At 39.4% G+C, this 17,288-nt stretch overlaps 1 protein-coding gene and 1 long non-coding RNA gene across 3 annotated transcripts; one reads left to right on the top strand and one right to left on the bottom strand.

The window, feature by feature from the left end:
* Positions 1–81: 81 nt before the first annotated feature.
* On the bottom strand, positions 82–9,880 carry LOC146473552 (uncharacterized). The gene is made up of 2 exons (XR_014866374.1): positions 7,155–9,880; positions 82–297 (listed from the first exon to the last, which is right to left on the bottom strand). It is a non-coding gene; the product is annotated as an uncharacterized LOC146473552 (long non-coding RNA).
* Positions 2,635–7,416, top strand: LOC146473553 (uncharacterized). 2 transcript variants are annotated; one of them, XM_085118285.1, is made up of 2 exons: positions 2,635–2,750; positions 5,877–7,416. In XM_085118285.1, the coding sequence occupies exon 2, from the start codon at positions 5,890–5,892 to the stop codon at positions 6,511–6,513; it is 624 nt and encodes a 207-aa protein (XP_084974411.1). In that variant the 5' UTR covers positions 2,635–2,750; positions 5,877–5,889; the 3' UTR covers positions 6,514–7,416. The 2 variants fall into 2 exon arrangements, with proteins under 2 accessions (XP_084974411.1, XP_084974410.1); XM_085118284.1 differs by lacking the exon at positions 2,635–2,750 and adding an exon at positions 3,000–3,153.
* Positions 9,881–17,288: the final 7,408 nt, after the last annotated feature.

Genomic DNA, 17,288 nt, shown 5'->3' with positions numbered 1-17,288 from the left:
GCCATAAAGCTTATTAATAAGGGGCCTCATTTATGCGCCACTTTACACGACTTACATTTTTAACGATTTTTTTTTTGTAAATTTAGTCTTCCTTTAGACAAAGTGGTGTTCGAACCAGAGACCTTCGGTACGAAAGTCGTGTGCCGTATCACTTTCGCCACAAAGACCTGACTTACGGTTTTTTTGACCTGTCCAAGTGAACTATTTAATCATTGAGAATGATGTATTATTCAGCAAGTGACACAGACATACTCGGAAAAAAATCCGAGTTCTCCTATCAGGAGTCAAACCTAAGACCTTCGGATTAATAGTTCGGATGACAGGAAACTCGTGGGAGCTAAGTCCATTAAAGTAAGTTCATGGGACAAACATCCTGCATACTGCTAGTATTGGAATGTCATGTGTGGCATATGCGCAATAGAATAAATGTAATGGGATATTTTAAGCCTGGTGAATAAATGAATCATTCCTTTAACAGCCAAACAACCTCGCAGTACACAAAATAGTATGCGAATGAGCTCGGACCACTCTCACATGCGGCGGGGTTTCTCCATTGTATTTTCTCTTTCTTTTTTGCAAGCACGATCTTGACCTACTCAAGCCTTTGAACACTGCTCTCTTCTAACCAAAACAACTTGGAAAGCCATATAGCCTTAATAAGCGGCCTCATTTGTTCCGCATCCTACACCGCTTAGCTTTTTTTTTCGGGCGTTCCCCTCAGCGAGATTTAGCTTTGTGAATAGTGGTCCTCAACGTTTTGAAACATTTGGTAATTTTGTAAATTTGTCTAAATTATTATTCAAGCATATTTAAATTTTGGAAATTGTTTGGAGCCTTTGGCCGGTACTGAGGTCGGCTTTGGAAGGCGAAAGGGAAACGAAAAAATAGAAACAACAACAAAAAATTCTCCATTCAGCCCTAGGAGGACTAGAGGACCCTTCTTTAAACCCGAGCTGATTCCGCTTCCAAAGTCATGTACCATCACACTGAACAACTTATCTCAGGATGCTTAATTTTGTTCTTTAATTATTATCTTCGTGCGTCAAACCATCTGGCTTCCGTGGCACAACGATTTTAACAGCTAAACGACTTCAGGCCACCAATAAAATAAGCGAACGAGCTCGGAACACCTTTTGGACGTTTCCCCATCTTATTTTCTAATAGGGAAGATCTTATCTTCAATACCTTTTGACATAAACGTCCACGAGGAACTGAATTCGAATACACATCCTTCAAAATTTTACCATAAGCTTTTTTAAATGAGAAAAGGGGGGGGGGGGGGAGCACAAAAAGTGCCATAAATGTTTAGAGAGATAGACTGCTAACAGTCTCTTTCTTCTTCTAATTTCTACAGAGCGCGATGGATCTAGCGAGCGACGAAGCCGCGAGAAACGCGGGCGCGGAGCTCCCTCTCCCCAGACCCTCCTCGTTCACTTTTCTAATTTCAATAATTTTACCATCACCTTGCGCGCTTTAGTCAGAGGAAAAAAGTGCGACTGCTTGCAGTCTATACTGCGAGCAGTAACAACAGTCACATGGCGGGCACAACGGGAGTGATTGACACCGGATACCCCTCATAAGATCTTCTTTTAATTTCCCTTCCTTTAATTTATCGGACCAAAGATCACCTGGCAACACAAGAAGACAGCTTCATAGTGGCTCAGTAACAAAATCGGTTTCGAAACAACCTGTCAATTCACAAGCAGAAAAATAGGTGCGACTCTAATTTAAACCTACCGAGCCAAAACCAAAGATCGTGAACCAGTATTGCATTGTGTATTACATTAAATGTGGTCTATGCGAAAAACGCTCTGTCCGTTATATCAAACCTATACCTACACCAACGCATTGCGGAATACGGTAGCCTTACTGTCAACGATTGGGAAACACTTGAAACACCTGCATGAATTGGACAAGCCATCCTTAATATAACCGAGAACTTTTCGGTACTCCAAAGGCGCCGGAACAAACTTAACTGTCTCATCTATGAGATGTTGTTTATAAAAGAGCTGAACCCAACGTGCAAAGTGATTCATTTCTCGCGAAAGTATTTATATAAATGGGACAACTGCGGAGACGAATGCCGCTTGCTTTTCTAATTTTATTTTTTTTTTTGAACTCTTTTGCTGCCCTTCACAACTGTTGTTTAAATGTTTAGCAGTTACATCGAAACGGTCGAGTCGCTAAAATTTTTCGTATTTTAAGTTGAATACTTTTCTAAATCAAAGATAAAAAAAAAATTTTTTATGAAAAAGGTTTTGAGAATAGCTGATTAAAGTTCATGAATTGTAAATTCATCAATTGAATTCATTTCTTGATGTTGTTAGGTATTACATGGAAGCGTCGAGTCGCTTTTATTTTTGTAGTCTTAGTTAAATGCCTAAATCAACGATAAAAATAGAAACAAAACATTTTTCCTGAAAAACGTTTAGAGAAAATTAAAGCTGATTGACTAAAATTCATGACTATTTGATCACTTGAGGTCACGAAATCCACGGCAGACGTTATGCAAAAGAGATGAAACTGAAAATGAAAGACTGGAATTCCCCCTCAATCATACCTGTGCGGACCTAATTATCATACTGACAGTTGCCCGATAAGCAAAAGTATACGCAAGAAAAATACTTCCAATCTCGAGTTGAAAGTCTGTGAATTACAGGAGTTTGTGTTCAACGATTGGTACATTAGTGTTGCATTTTGCTGCTATCGAAAACCAGAGAAATTTGTGTTTTTTCGTCGGTTGACAAAAGGTAGGTAAACAAAATAAGTACACTTATTCATCAGAAAGTAGGGTTTTGTGTATCGACGATGAAAATAGAAACAAAATATTTTTTTTCAGAAAAAAGCTTAGAGAAAATTAAAGCTGATTAAAGTTCATGAATATTTGATCAAGGTGAAGGAGGCCACGGCAGACGTCACTAAAAGAAATGAAACTGAAAATGAAAGACTGGAATTCCCCTATATTATAATTATATCTGTGCGGACCTATTTATCATACTGACAATTGCCCGATAAGCAAAAATACTTCCGTTCTCGAGTTGAAAGTCTGTGAATTACAGGAGTTTGCGTTCAACTGTGGTACATCAGTGTTGCATTTTGCTGCTATCGAAAACCGCTGAGAGAAATTTGTGTTTTTTCGTCGGTCGATCAAAGGTAGGTAAACAAAATAAGTAAACTTATTCCTCACAAAGTAGGGTTTGTGTCTTCCGCTTATAGCATAGCATACGCGCATCGGTTTTCAATTCTATCTTCAGTTACTATTTTTTATCACAATAACTGCTCGAATTCCCCTTAAAATGTTTCTCGACAGTCCACAAAGCAACCAATCCAACAACATTTCAATCAATTGCAACAAGCATTCACCGGATTTAGGAGCTAGATATCAATGGTTAGAGGTAAACGGACTTGTAGTGACAATATTTTATGGCTGAGTCATCATTTATTCAACAAGATGCCTGTACTGGCATTTATGCGTGATGCTGTGCCTGATTTATTACCATTGTATGCTTCGCAGATTTTTTAAAGCTATCCTCCCTTCGCAATTGAAATATTGCGTTACGGTACTCGCCATGACGCGCTATTCAGGGCTCTATATTTCCTATTTATCCGAGATCATACAGGAAATTGCTTTCGGAAAACGTCATGACCCGGGTACCCGGGGCAGACTATTAATTGTTGAAGACAAAAAGACAAACAGAAAAAAAGCTTTCCTAAGTGAACACGAAAACCTCAAGTAGAAATTGACAATCAAACCTTTAATTTTTTTATAAAGTGGATTTCCAGTAACGTTTAGGCATCAGTTCAACAAAGTCTGCAGCGCAGGTAATGTTTTAAGCTTAAGCTTGACCTTACCTCTCAGCATTGCAAAACACAATCTGGCCAGTCAATACCAAATTTCTTCGCTGCGAGCTGTCCATTTTCCATCACTTTAACTGTGTGGATTTCATGAACTAAGAAATGTAAAAAATTATGTCTAGATACAAGCATTTTCGCTTTTAAAAAAGAGCGATGTGAACTAGTGCAGGGGTAGTCTGGGCTCACGATCGCAAGTCAAACCTAATTTTAATGATTCCCCCAGCTGGCCACTGATAAAGAAAATTTAACTATTCTTTTTTCAAACTCAACACTTTATTACAAAAATACATAAACCATATGTCAGGAATTTGCATTGCCGATTACCACACTGTCTTGAAATTGTCATTCAAAGGGGACTTTATTTGGCAACTGCGTGAACTTTAAAAAGGAAATGCAACAACTGTGACCGCAAAATTAAACAGTTATTTGAACTAGATTTGATTCTTTACATCGCTAGCTATAGGAAATACAATGACCGATCTTGAAAGAACAAACTAATCAACAAAATTGTAAAATTGTTTCATAACATTTTTTTAAATTGGCCCCGTAAGCTTATACCAAATCAGTCAAGTTACCTTTAATATGCAAATTTACAATGTTTACTTTTTCGCTTGTGAATAAACAAAAAACGGAATAATCGATAAAAGCCTCTCCAGCAACAAATTTTATTCAAACGAACAATACATATGCTTTTGGCATTTTCCCTCAACTCTGCTGAACACATATATTCCACCAAACTGACTGGATCCTGTAAAATGTGGTAAAATTGATACTAAACGAGGAACTCGGCGACACTTTCAACTTGTGGCCAAGGTCCCGGTTGTTCGAAAGCCGATTAACCCAAGTCCCCAATTAAAGGTTAACCGAGGTTTTCAACTCGCATGTTAAAAATGTATTTAAAAAGCTAATTTTAAGTTTATGGTAAAGAGAAGTCTAAGTCAAATTTAAGGGACTAAAATGTTTTGGAAGAATCTTTTACTGATTAGTAACGAAAATTCGAATCAAGGTTCACGTTAACAAAGGATTAGCTTAATCGAGCTTTGAACAACTGGGCCCAGTTGTTAATTTACAGAACAAACATACCCGCAATCGGCATTAAAGGTGAAATTTTGTCAAACGTTATAAGGCCCGTGCCGGGATCCTGTGTACGGGCACTGAAAAGGACGTTGTTCAGACTCCTTGGTGCCCAAGGAGTAACGGTGTTCTCGTTCGTTTAGTGCCCGCTATTTTGCTTACTCCCGCGGTTTTTCCTCATGCCTCCTTGCGATACGGTATCGCAAGGAGGCATGAGGAAAAAGCGCGGGAACTGACAAAATCCCGTACAGACCAGTGCCCGTTCCGTAGCAACGGTGCCCGAGTACTACCCTCCGTGAGCGGGCTTGGCGCTCAGCAGTTTTAAATCTAATTTTTTGATTTCAAGAAACGTTTTAGAATAGACTTGAAGTAACAAATTTCATTTTGGCGCCAAAACTTTTATGGGCTTCTACATCTGGCGTTTCTGTAACTGTTGCCTTTCACGCGTTATGGAAGTTGCACCAAATTTATGCACAACAATTTTACGGCTCTGAAATCGGATAAATGAAGTACACGGCCTGAGAGTATTATTAATTAAAAGTCAATTTACAATTGAATAACTTCCAAAGATCGCATACTCTCCGAGGCTAAATAAGATACATGTAACTCTTTCTATTGAATATTTACTAATGATTGCCCATTGGATATCGAAGAAAAAGCGGTTTTTTAAGGGGTATTCGAGCTATTATTGCGAACTGAAAGTTCAGCGGAAGTTACTGAAACCTAAAAAAATCGTTTTGTCAGGTAAGCGTGTTCAGAAATTATCCAGCTTTCGTTTGTTTCAAAATTTTGGTTGCAACTGATGAAGGCCCACAAAAGAAAAGAGTTCAAAGAGATTTTGCAAAGTGCGTTCAAACTCTTTCGTGGCAAAGCCACTCCTCTTGTAAAAATATAGCATAGCCAATTTTAAGCCATCTTGACCACACGGAATATTCTAATCCTTACAGATTCAATTGAAGTATGGATGATCACAGACCAGAACGGACACGGTCAAACACAAACACAGAAAATTCTCGGGCCGTTTCAACTGAAGTCTCCAAATACTACGAGTGTTTGCGCATGCTTATTCCGATTTGCCTGATGACGGCCTGTGTTGGGTTTGTGCTTTTCCTGGCTGGAATCGTCTCGCTCATCGTGTTCGATGGCGGGGAAGGAAGAGCTATAATAGCAGGTGTTGGGTGCGCCGTCGTCGTGATCAGCACCGTCTTCTACATCGTAGTTAGCACAAGATTGGGGAAGATGAATTGTAACCTTCTTGGTTCTAACAATAGAGGATTGAATTCAAGGATAGAAAATGCCTTTTGGGACACCTCGCCTCTTGTGATTGTGGCTGTTAAAAACGAAGACAAATTATGTCATGGTGAGCCTCAGCCAGCACCAGAACGTCGCAGCCCGTTCCTGAACGAAGACGTCGTCCCAGTAGGCTCGAGAGCGCTGATGCGGCCATCTTCGCTGGAGCAGTCATCCTTGTTTGAAGATGAAGAGCTGCTCGGGTTGGCCACTGCTGATGGTTTTGAGATGCCTCCTACATATGAAGAGGCAACGGTTGGCATGGCGAGTACTTCAATTCATGGACAGGAATAGCAGAGACAAGCGCATATTTTGCGCTGTTGTGAGACTTTGATATAGCTTAGGACAGCTTAGAGCTAATTCTAAATGCATTCGAGAAACTAAAAAAGGCCAATTTTTTTAACTTTGAGAAAATTCGCTAAACCAAGAAAACCTTACGGAAATGTGTTATTGTCCCGTGTTACTAAATCTCGAGACAATACAATCTTAGTCTGTTTTCGAAAAGCTAAACATGTATCAGTCGGGTACGGAAGTAGATTAGCTGTAAAATTCCGTTTTGGGAGGGGGGGGGGGGTCTACTCCGTTTAAGCTGTAAATGTTTTTGTTTTAATAATATAAACACCAAGAAAGCCGCTATAAAGCTTATTAATAAGGGGCCTCATTTATGCCCCACTTTACGCGACTTACATTTTTAACGATTTTTTTTTATAAATTTTAGTCTTCCTTTAGACCAAGTGATGTTCGAACCAGAGACCTTCGGTACGAAAGTCGTGTGCCGTATCACTTTCGCCACAAAGACCTGACCTACGGTTACTTTGACCTGTCCAAGTGAACTATTTAATCATTGAGAATGATGAATTATTCTGGAAGTGACACAGACTACTCGGAAAAAAAATCCGAACTGTCGTTCTCCTGTTAGGAGTCGAACCTAAGACCTTCGGATTACTAGTTCGGTTGCTCTACCACTAAGCTACAGGAGGCTCGTGGGAGCTAAGGCCGTTAAACTAGGTTCATGTGACAAACATCCTACATACTGCTAGGATTGGAATGTCATGTGTGGCATATGCGCAATGGAATAAATGTGTTGGGATATTCTAAGCCTGGTGAGTAAATGAATCATTGCTTTAACAGCCAAACAACCTCGCGGTGCCCAAAATAGTAGGCGAATGAATAAATAAAAAGAGGTTATGGTCCGTTTGCATGACTCGCTTAATTCTTCAGTGCATTGCATGAATATGAAGGGATAGTTGACCTCTCAGTCATTGATCTGCATGATCGTTCCGCAGAAGCCATCAAATAATATAAAGAAATTCGGCAATTAAATATCCAACTCTTTGCACCCAGCTGGAGTTCCATGTGCCAGTCTGTAACAGCCACACCACCTGTTCTTTTTTATTGTATACCTTGAAACAGTACCGGAAAGGAGCCAATCAGAATGCTTGCTTAGTTTATGTCAAGAGGCTGTCTAAATGAAAATGTTTTGCTTCCTGATCATTACAACAAATGTATTCAAAAGCAGTCGGGTCAACCTTTGTTTTTTTCGTGTTTTTTTTTTTTTTTTTTTTTTACAAATAGTTTATGCTGCTGGTATCAAAAGTACGTTTATATTACTCGCTGACTACCTCTACATATCATATTACTAAGCCTTGGGCAGTTACATGCGGTGCTTCACAAATGACAACTGTACTGTAACTATACTTTTTTGACATAAGTTTAGGAAGTAAAGCCCTCAAAACAGCCATGCCTTACAGCACTAAGTAGCTCATGAACTTCTTGTCCGACTGTAAGAGGTGGTTGCCGTTCACCTTGATAGGTAATATACTGGCAGTGAAGTGATCAATCTCACAATGGAGTCACTAAGGATGAAAATGGTTTGACTGTCAGTCTTCGTTGGAAACACCAAGTCGAAATTTCGCGATTTACAGCTAAGGTGATGACTAAATGATGGGAGAACTGAGAGAACTAACGATACTGACAAACATTTCTTGTTGTATATCACGAACGTCTCGTGACCTCATTCAGCTCCACCGTGGATTGGGCTGGAAATAGAACTATAAAACTGTTTCTAATATACTGTGCTTACGCCCTGACGTGCTATCCATGGTCATGGCCACAGTATGAAAGCTTTGTCTTGATTCACTCGTGAAAGATTCGCTTATTTCTTCACCAAAGTCTCCGCTGTCAAATTCCTGTTTGGAAGACCGATCCCTCAAGTTGATAATCACAAAAACGACAACACCAGTTATATACACAGCCGCTCCAGCAATCATTAGAGCACTCCTTGTGGAGGAAGAAGATGACCAGAGGCCGGCACTGACAAGAAATACTCCTACAGTTACAACAGCCACTGGAAAAGCACAAACTAAAAGACATCTCACGTGGTGGTGATGACACTTGGAACACGTCTGTTTACGATCTCTTTCAGCTTTAGCGTTGAACATTGAGCTATCGTGTACTAATAGGATTGCCATTGCAATCAGAGGTTTGTTTCTTGAGAAAATAGTGCTGTGCCCTTCAATAGCGGATCAGCAAAGACATCCGTAGAAATAAAACCGTAAAGTGCGAGGGTACGTTGTTTTGGTTATATGAATTTATGACTACGACGGAATTTTATTTGTTAGCTTGCGATTGCAGCTGTCACAGGTATGCACAGCTGTTTCACTATATCCTGAACCTCTGGGACTTTACTGTAGGGGGTCGGTAAAATTTGGCTTCATTCACCCCTCGTCAAGTAGATAAATACCTGAAGAAAATGTTATTTTTAGCGCAGAGATGGCACGCCCGCATTTAATTATACAAGTTTTGAAAAACTTACTGACAAAAGCGATACTGTACTGAAGGCGGTAAACTGTTTCATCCCTAAGTTTTGTCTTACCGGTGAAAATGTTGATTACCTTTTTCTCTGAGTTAAGCTTTTATTGAATTGTCTCGTTCGATTTAATCACTCACGTGTCACAGCTGGTCATTAGCATTAATAACAAAATGCAGTCTAAACAAATCGACCCTATACTTTTTGTTTCGTTTATTGTTTAGATTTTTCTTTTTGTGACGTTGTGATTTTGGCACGGCTTTTTCACTGATAAAATGTGCAATTTATTTTCACATACTGTAGGTTTCTCGTTTTGACGTTGTATTTTTTGGCACGGCTTTTTCACTGATAAAATGTGCAATTTATTTTCACATACTCAATAACAACAGATTGGGCACTTTTGACCCTCCGGGAGTAACATTATTTAGTGAGTCTATAACTGAATGGACATACACTTAGGCATGTATATTTGCTCATCTCCAGACTGAGGTACCAACCAGCCTTTACAGTACATTTAAACATTTGGTTTGTCAATGATCAAAAGACTTAAAGGGGAGGTATCACGAAAATTTGCTGTCATTTCAAAACCCAAAAATGTTTGACTGTTAGCAGAAACAACAAAATAATTGTCAAGTTTGTTAAAAATTATCACCCCAGTACAATAAAACTGTCGATTAATACCTCTGGCCAGAGGCAGTGTAGGCCGGTTTCGATTGAAACTTGAAAAATATTAGGCTAATGTTTTTCAAGTTCTCGCATTTTTGTTTCCAAAATGCGCTAGAACAGATCACAAGTTGTTTCTTTCAAGAATTGAGTTGATTTCTCGTCATTCTAGAATTATTTGGCAGGTGATTGAAGGTCTTATTTCATCATTTTTAACAAAAGATATAAAAAAAACCCATGATACTTCCCCTTTAATTGCTGCTCAGAAGATCTAAAGTAGAGATTCGAGAACAGTGAAAATATAATTGAGGTTGGTTTTAATGGACAGCCGATGAACACATAAAAAAGTGTGAACTATCCTGATAATTAAAAAAATCCGATTCCCCTTGTCCGGTAGGTCCAACATTCCTTCACTTTCGAACAGCTGAAATTATTTTTAGATACGTACTTGCAGTACCTTCGATAGAGTGAAATTAGTAGTGCGATCTCAGGCAATTACACGGAAAGAGACAAAATATCACAGGACAACCGATCTGTTCGGAAACTGAATTATATTCCTCGAATTTACTAGCTGTTGTTGGTTATACGAAAATGCCAGCTGACCTCAGTTTCGCATTTTTGGCGATATATTTGTCTCATCGAGAACGAGAGACATTTTTTTTCCAGAATTACGAAATTTTTGAGCTGGCATTTTGCCGAAGAAAACTCAGATAAAATCCTCTTCATGGCTAAATCCTAATTCCTGAGGCGATTAAGGCATTCAGCAGATATCCACTGAAATGGATTTGAATGTCAAACGTGTGGTACGTATATGAAATAAATGTGATGGTATATTTCAAGTCTGGTGAATGAATGAGAATGATGTATTATTCTCGGAAAGTGACATATACTCGGAAAAAAGAAATCCGAGTGCTCCGTATCAGGAGTCGAACCTAAGACCTTCCGATTACTAGTTCAAATCCTAGCAGTATGCAGGATATTTGTCCCATGAACCTAGTTTAATGGCCTTAGCTCCCACGAGTCTCCTGTTTGTGTAGCTCAGTTGTAGAGCATCCGAATTAGTATTCGGAAGGTCTTAGGTTCGACTCCTGATAGAAGCACCCGGATTTCTTTTTTCCGAGTATGCCTGTGTCACTTTCTGGAATAATACATCATTCTCAAAACTAATTATAGTTTCTTCTTTCTCTGAGAAATCATTTCATGTTTTCCTCCCTGTGCTTTAAGAGCAATTTCATGTTAGAGAAGAGGTTCATAGTCAAATCTTTGAGCAGTTTTACCAGCATACAGCAAAATCTGCATGACAGTGCCCCTTTACAGTGCGACGCACCTTACCGTGGCCACCCAACAAACTTTTTTTTACAAGTTAGCCATAAAATACAAAACGACATGTTTTTAATAATTCGTTGTTGCGTCACTTGCCTGTTAGACTTTGCAAGGAGGCGTAACCGTTAATCAAATTCGCGTATTGACTAACTTGTAAAAAAAAAGTTTGTTGGGTGGCCACGGTAAGGCGCGTCGGACCGTAAGATCTCTCTATTCAGATGGTAGCAAAATCAGTAGCTTTCACTCTCCTTATAGTTTTTTATATACACTCATTTTTAATAAGGACGTCTAATTTTGGGCCCGAGACTGAACCGAAACTGGATATATACTTTTTATTTATTTCTCTTTTTTTTCTTCATGTTTTTAGCCTAAAACGTTCTTGGGATGTTCTTAAGTTACGTGGTATAGAATGTCCGAAAACCGATACGAACGTTACCAGGAAACCTAAAAAAGACCATTGTGCGCTGTATCATATCGAATAAATGAACCTTGAACCTTGAACCTTGATAACATGCCTGGCTAGATGAGATTTAAAGTGTAGGGCTGAAAAAAATAAAAATAAAAAAAAAAAAGAACACCTTTATCTCTTAGTTTCACCTTGGGTACGTTCTTAGCATGTGTTAAAATCAATAAAGCCAATTTCAGCCTTATTAACGTTCTTACCAAAAAAAGAAAATGTAGGGCCGAAATGTGTTATCCAACCGTTTGATTGTTTCAAACTCAATGATTTGGAAAGCCAAACTGATCAGTCAATTGATCAAGTCTGGACTTATCCCCAATGTGAATAGCTTTTTTAAGTTGTTATCACGGTCTGACTTCCGGTTTTGATTTATCAGCATATACATGTGGTCGGATCTTTAAAAACTAACGAATTCTCTAGAATTACAGAAGAATGCACTTCTTGCTCTTCAGTCCTTATTCTTGATAATCTCCCACGAAGTTGTCACATATGGGCTTCAAGAAAATGTCCACAGAAAAAATAAACTTAATGAACACACTAAGAAGTTCATTGTTTTCCTGAATCAACTTAATCGTAACTCAACGTCAACTCTAGCAAAACGGAACGTGACGTCATGTAAGTTTCCCAAATATTTTTTGTCCAAGGAAATTTCTGAAGTAAGAGATATCACCTACTATTAAAAGCGAGCCATTTTCAAAAAGGTCAGTGGGCAAAACTCGATCCACTTTAAAGTGCCACACCGTCAAAATCGTTATCGCCAATTGGCGACCTCGTCGAGGAGCGATCGCAGATGTGGCCGCACAGCAAACACAGCAGAATTTCAACTATGAACATGACTGCTCCACCGATTATTAAACCCGACAAATTAGTCAAACAGCCAGCAATGAATACTGTGATCCCTCCGAAGCTGGTGAGACAGGGAAGCAGAATTATGCCCAAAATTCTTAATGCTGCATCCCATCTTGAAGGTATCGTCGGGAAGCAATTGCAGGCCGCGTAAATTCGACTAGCAGGATTGTTATCGACGTGGTTATATCTGTAGACGGGAGTCCTTATTGAAACTTCGTCCATACGCATTGTCTTGGCTGAGAGCAATCAATTTCACTCACTGTTTTAAGTATTTAAAGAAGTTTCAGTAACACGTTCCAATTGCAGCTTCGGCACTGCGGTACCTTGGTCAATTGTCGTCCACTCTTACCACTGTACTATCTCTGCGGGGCTGTTACGTTTACGAAACCTTCCCGTGGCTTCGAATTCTTCACGGTTGATCAATGAGAAGTTATTTTCTTGTGTTCTGTGGTGTTTTTTTTTTTCTTAATAGAGCGCGGAATGTGAAGAGTAAAAGAAACGTACTCTAGGGTATGCAAGATAAACCTCTTAAAGCTTGATAGATTACTCAGTGAATTACTGTAAATTGTTCCCCCAACATTACAGATACAGGCCAGACTGGCTGTCCTTTGCTGTTGATACATTAGCCACAGTATCAGTTTGTCACAAGGTTTTAGGGAAGCACCTGACGAATATCTAGTTGCGTGGATTCGTCTGCAGAAAAGCCAACTATTCATTTAGCGAAGTTGACTCAAGTGGAGCGCAGCTTTTTTGAATTGTATGTTGAGGGTAAATTAAAAGTTCCTTATCGGGAAATAAATATTTAAATAAATGATATCTATCTTGCTTACTGAGCTATTGTTTCTTTTTAATAATGTTAAGCTATCTCTCATTGTCAATAACAATTTACCCTGATCAGTGCAAACAAGGCCATTCCCTGTGCTCCCATTTGTTACTGTTTACTCGCCCCACATCGCTGGCACGACCGTGAGTTCAACCGGTGACATTTTTGGTATCTTCTCAATTCTAGAGGGACGTGACATATCAAAACACTCTTATCAACGTACTGTACCTTACATATTTTAATCTAGAAGAATGAATATGTTGTACATACCAGCACAATGTTTGACAGATTGATTAACATGGCAGTAAAATTCCCGTTCACTAGTTGTACCGGAGTGTTAGAGATGTTAACTTAACTTGTACCCAGGAAATGTCAGTGACTTTGGCCCTCGGCTACACGTGCGGAAACTGCCGTTGTAACACTTTCAAACAGAATTACTAAATCGAAATATATAAATGCGTGTTTTTAATTAAAAGTTTCTTAACTCATTATACGCACTGCATGGGTCTGATCAACCCTTTTCGTTAAATTATAATTAACTGCGATAGTATTGGTCTTTTGTTTTCAACGTGTCGTGAAGTTTTGTGGAGACGCATGAAAATCTGCAGTTACTGAAAAGTAAAGAACCATTAATTGTTGTTTGCTAATTTAGAATAGCAAGAATTCGTTGTTCGGTGTTGTTATGACAACTGTCTTTCTCGTCTCAACCCGGCGTACCCATGAACCGTACAATTCCCTACTACAGATCGTGTTATTGCGATTCCATTAACCCAGAACGCCTTAAACGAAGAAGGCGTCCGTAACTATGTATTAACCACTCAACTGCACTTAGTAAACATCAACTGAAAGAGAAACAGAAAGCCCTTCACTGCGATTGACAAAGAGATCATTAAAAACCCATTTATTTAAAACTCGACAGCTTTTGTTCATGATCACCGTAGTACGAAGTTTTAATGCTCTCAGCTGAAGGCAGTCAAATATTAATGATCTGTGTTTTAGCCAAAACAGTATTCCGAGTTGAGAGAAAATTTTGATAACAACCAGTCATCTGATGGCGAGAAGAATTAGCTTCAAACAGTGACCTTGAAGAAACGATGGTCACCGATGGTGACTGATAATCAGTTATCACAAATTCGCAATCAAGATACAAGATTTCTCGCAAATTCTTAGCCTTTGAAGTGAAATACCCCAAATAATCGACAATGAGGCATGTAAAACTGTTCAGAATAGCTGCAAAACGCCAAGGCCAGCAATAAATAAAAAAGAGATGGCAAAAAAAGTAGGCACGGTAGATACCCTTAAGAGTCCCCAAACCAGTGGCTTGATCCACCAGGGATCAATGCAAAAACAGAAGGCCTTTTTGCGGCGCAAACCAACGCCTAACCACCAGATCATACTGCCACCACATCACAAAAAGATGAAACAGACCCAGGTTGCCGGATCTACAAGAAAATGTGGAGGACCGCGTCACATGCCATCTTTAATTTGCTCAGCGAGGCTTTTGACCTCGATATAATTAACCCACTTTTTACGATGTAAAGTGGCTCTGACCTCGGCGTCAGTCAGTGACAATCAAATGTGACAAGCCAACTGATAAAGCCTCTATCATGGGCAGAAGTTTTATTGCGCTTCGGTGTTGCCGCATTTATCAATACTTTACCAAACGAATTTCTTTTAGAACTCAGTTCTTCCTGTTTTGAGCTTGGCGGGCACCTTATGGGGGATGGAAGGCCGATAAACGGCGGCGTTTATTAAACCCCCGAGGGATACAGCAGGTGAATTTTGGAGCCAGGCCAAGGGCTTTTCAGTCTTCATAGAGAAACATCATGTGTGCCACGCTATCACCCGCATGTGTAAAAGGGCTTCAAGAGGAAGTCATCACGGGGTGTTCAGAATCCTAAAATCACTCTTATTTTATTCATTGACTTCACACAAACGGCCTTCTGATAATAGTCTGTACCACGCGAGGGACACATATAGCTGAAATGGGTAGAGAATTGAAAGAACAACTGACTCCGGATGTTGTTCTCCGATCTTCGATGCCGATCGTTAAATTTCATTTTTTCAGTGAAATTCTCCAAAGCATGTCCATATTTCTATTAATTCGGAGAAAGTCTGGAAATGACTGAGCCTGCTCTAGATCAATCTATTTTTATAATGCAGATGGAAATATATCACTGTATTGTTTGCTCATATCGAATGTCATTTTTGGTCATTTTTGTATTTGAAGCCAAAACTGATGAAACATTTGTTGCCTTCAAATTAGGTCTTAGATAAGGCATGAGGAATCATACAGTTAGTGTAAAAAATAATAACAAAACAACTTGAGTTGGGAACTCCAAGCTACAGACCTCATCATCACGCGCCCCGTATACTTAATGGCGTAGGCCCTTAGGGTTTAACACCGAAGAAAAAAAAAGTTGGTGAAATGAATGAAAAATAAGTGGGGTCATGATGATTGAGGGCTCTTACAAGACGCTTTATAATTCTGATTTTATTGTACCCTCAAACCACCTGAAATTCATGCTATGAAATGGGTGTCACGAATAAATAAATAAATAAATAAATAAATAAATAAATAAATAAATAAATAAATAGATAGATAAATAAATAAATAAACTAATAAATAAATAAATCTCTCATTGAGAAAGTAAAGTAAATTAAAAGATGCTGAGCAAATACAGTGCTCACAGACAACCTCTTTAGTACACTTTCAATCCGTGGGGAAATATCTTGCAATTGCCGGAAGATGTGTTGTCTAACCTGAGCGTGTTGGCTTATGAACATACACAGCTGTTGCTGTGCGTTTCATTGGGATGATATTACGTAAGACTCGGTAGTTTAATCCTTTCGTGAAATAAACAATACAGGCTTATTAAGACCTATTCAACGGTCTTTATGACTGTATAATATCGATAGCTACGTAGATCGCCTCTAGAATCAGCCTCAAACCTATTTCGCCAGATAACATTTAAGATTTGTGAAATCCGTCTTTTAAAAAAATATCGTGATCAATGTAATTGTCAGGTAATGCCCTTCAAACTGTCACCGTTTATAAAATTTCAATCTTGTTAATAGCATTACCGCCACATTAGCATGACAAGTGGGTGTCACGCCTCAATGCTAATACCTCACGCAGATTCGACGTTGCGTTATATATTTCCTCAATTTGCGCTAAAGAATGTAAACACTGCTTCAGGCTAGAAGCATCGGTCGTCATTAAGAACACGTGCTCATTGCATCGCGCGTTCTTCGAAGAAAAACTTGGTCAGCTGCGTGGAGACCCTAATGAATCGACTTAGGCAAAGACAGCGAAGACGATGTCTGGAGAACATGTCGAGTATGTAGTTGACGACTCGCGCTCTAATGCTTCTACTGTAGGGTCATCATGGAAGGACTTCAGGCGATGGAAAACCCCAAACCAACTTTGTATGATTTGTCTCTTGCCGTTTATTCTTATTTTCGTGGGTTGCCTGTTATTGGGGCTCGTTTGGTCAGGCAAAGTGGAACCATCCCGGCAAGTTGTTCTCACATGCGGAATGGTTTCCTTCTTTAGCGGGTTTCTAATGTGTGTGATCGCTAATTTCTGTGATGCATGTGGCGTAACGTGTAAGAGATACGACCAGCCAGCGGACAGCGAGACACAGAATCAAACCATGTTTGTTGACCTGGGCGATTTGGGCCCGGATACAGTCGAACGGGAGGACAATGGTGAGAACAATTGTTCAGAAATTCAAACCACGCTGATAGAAATGGAGACGAATGCGAACGACAGGGAAGATAGCAAACTGCGGCCTCAAGAACATCGAGGGAATTAATTATACGCTAGTTGTGCGTCTGAGGCGACTGCTGGCAATTAATCACGCAAGAACTAGAAACAAGTCGAGGACGGATTGTGGCTGAGCAATTTTTCGTTGTAAATATGATCACGGAGAGCAGAAAGTTGGGCTTCACGGTTTGTTCCGCTGTTGTTTATTTTCGTTAAAACTTTGCATTTTCTTGTGACACAGGAAATTGCGCAATATACATGACCGTCTGCGGACGACAAAACAATTGCACGTTATTTTTTGAGTCGCCTTTGTCACACAAACGGAACCAACTCAAGGATGGTATTGATGCAATGGAAACATTGACATCAAAGG

The sequence above is a fragment of the Pavona decussata genome, unplaced genomic scaffold (assembly GCF_977016875.1).
Source record: "Pavona decussata unplaced genomic scaffold, jaPavDecu1.1 SCAFFOLD_93, whole genome shotgun sequence".
NCBI lineage: Eukaryota > Metazoa > Cnidaria > Anthozoa > Scleractinia > Agariciidae > Pavona > Pavona decussata.
This window is presented reverse-complemented; position numbering and strand designations above follow the sequence as displayed.

Bases quoted from the DNA above. Each gene is read 5' to 3' on its own strand.
- LOC146473553 (XM_085118285.1), top strand. From the start codon at position 5,890: ATGGATGATCACAGACCAGAACGGACACGGTCAAACACAAACACAGAA.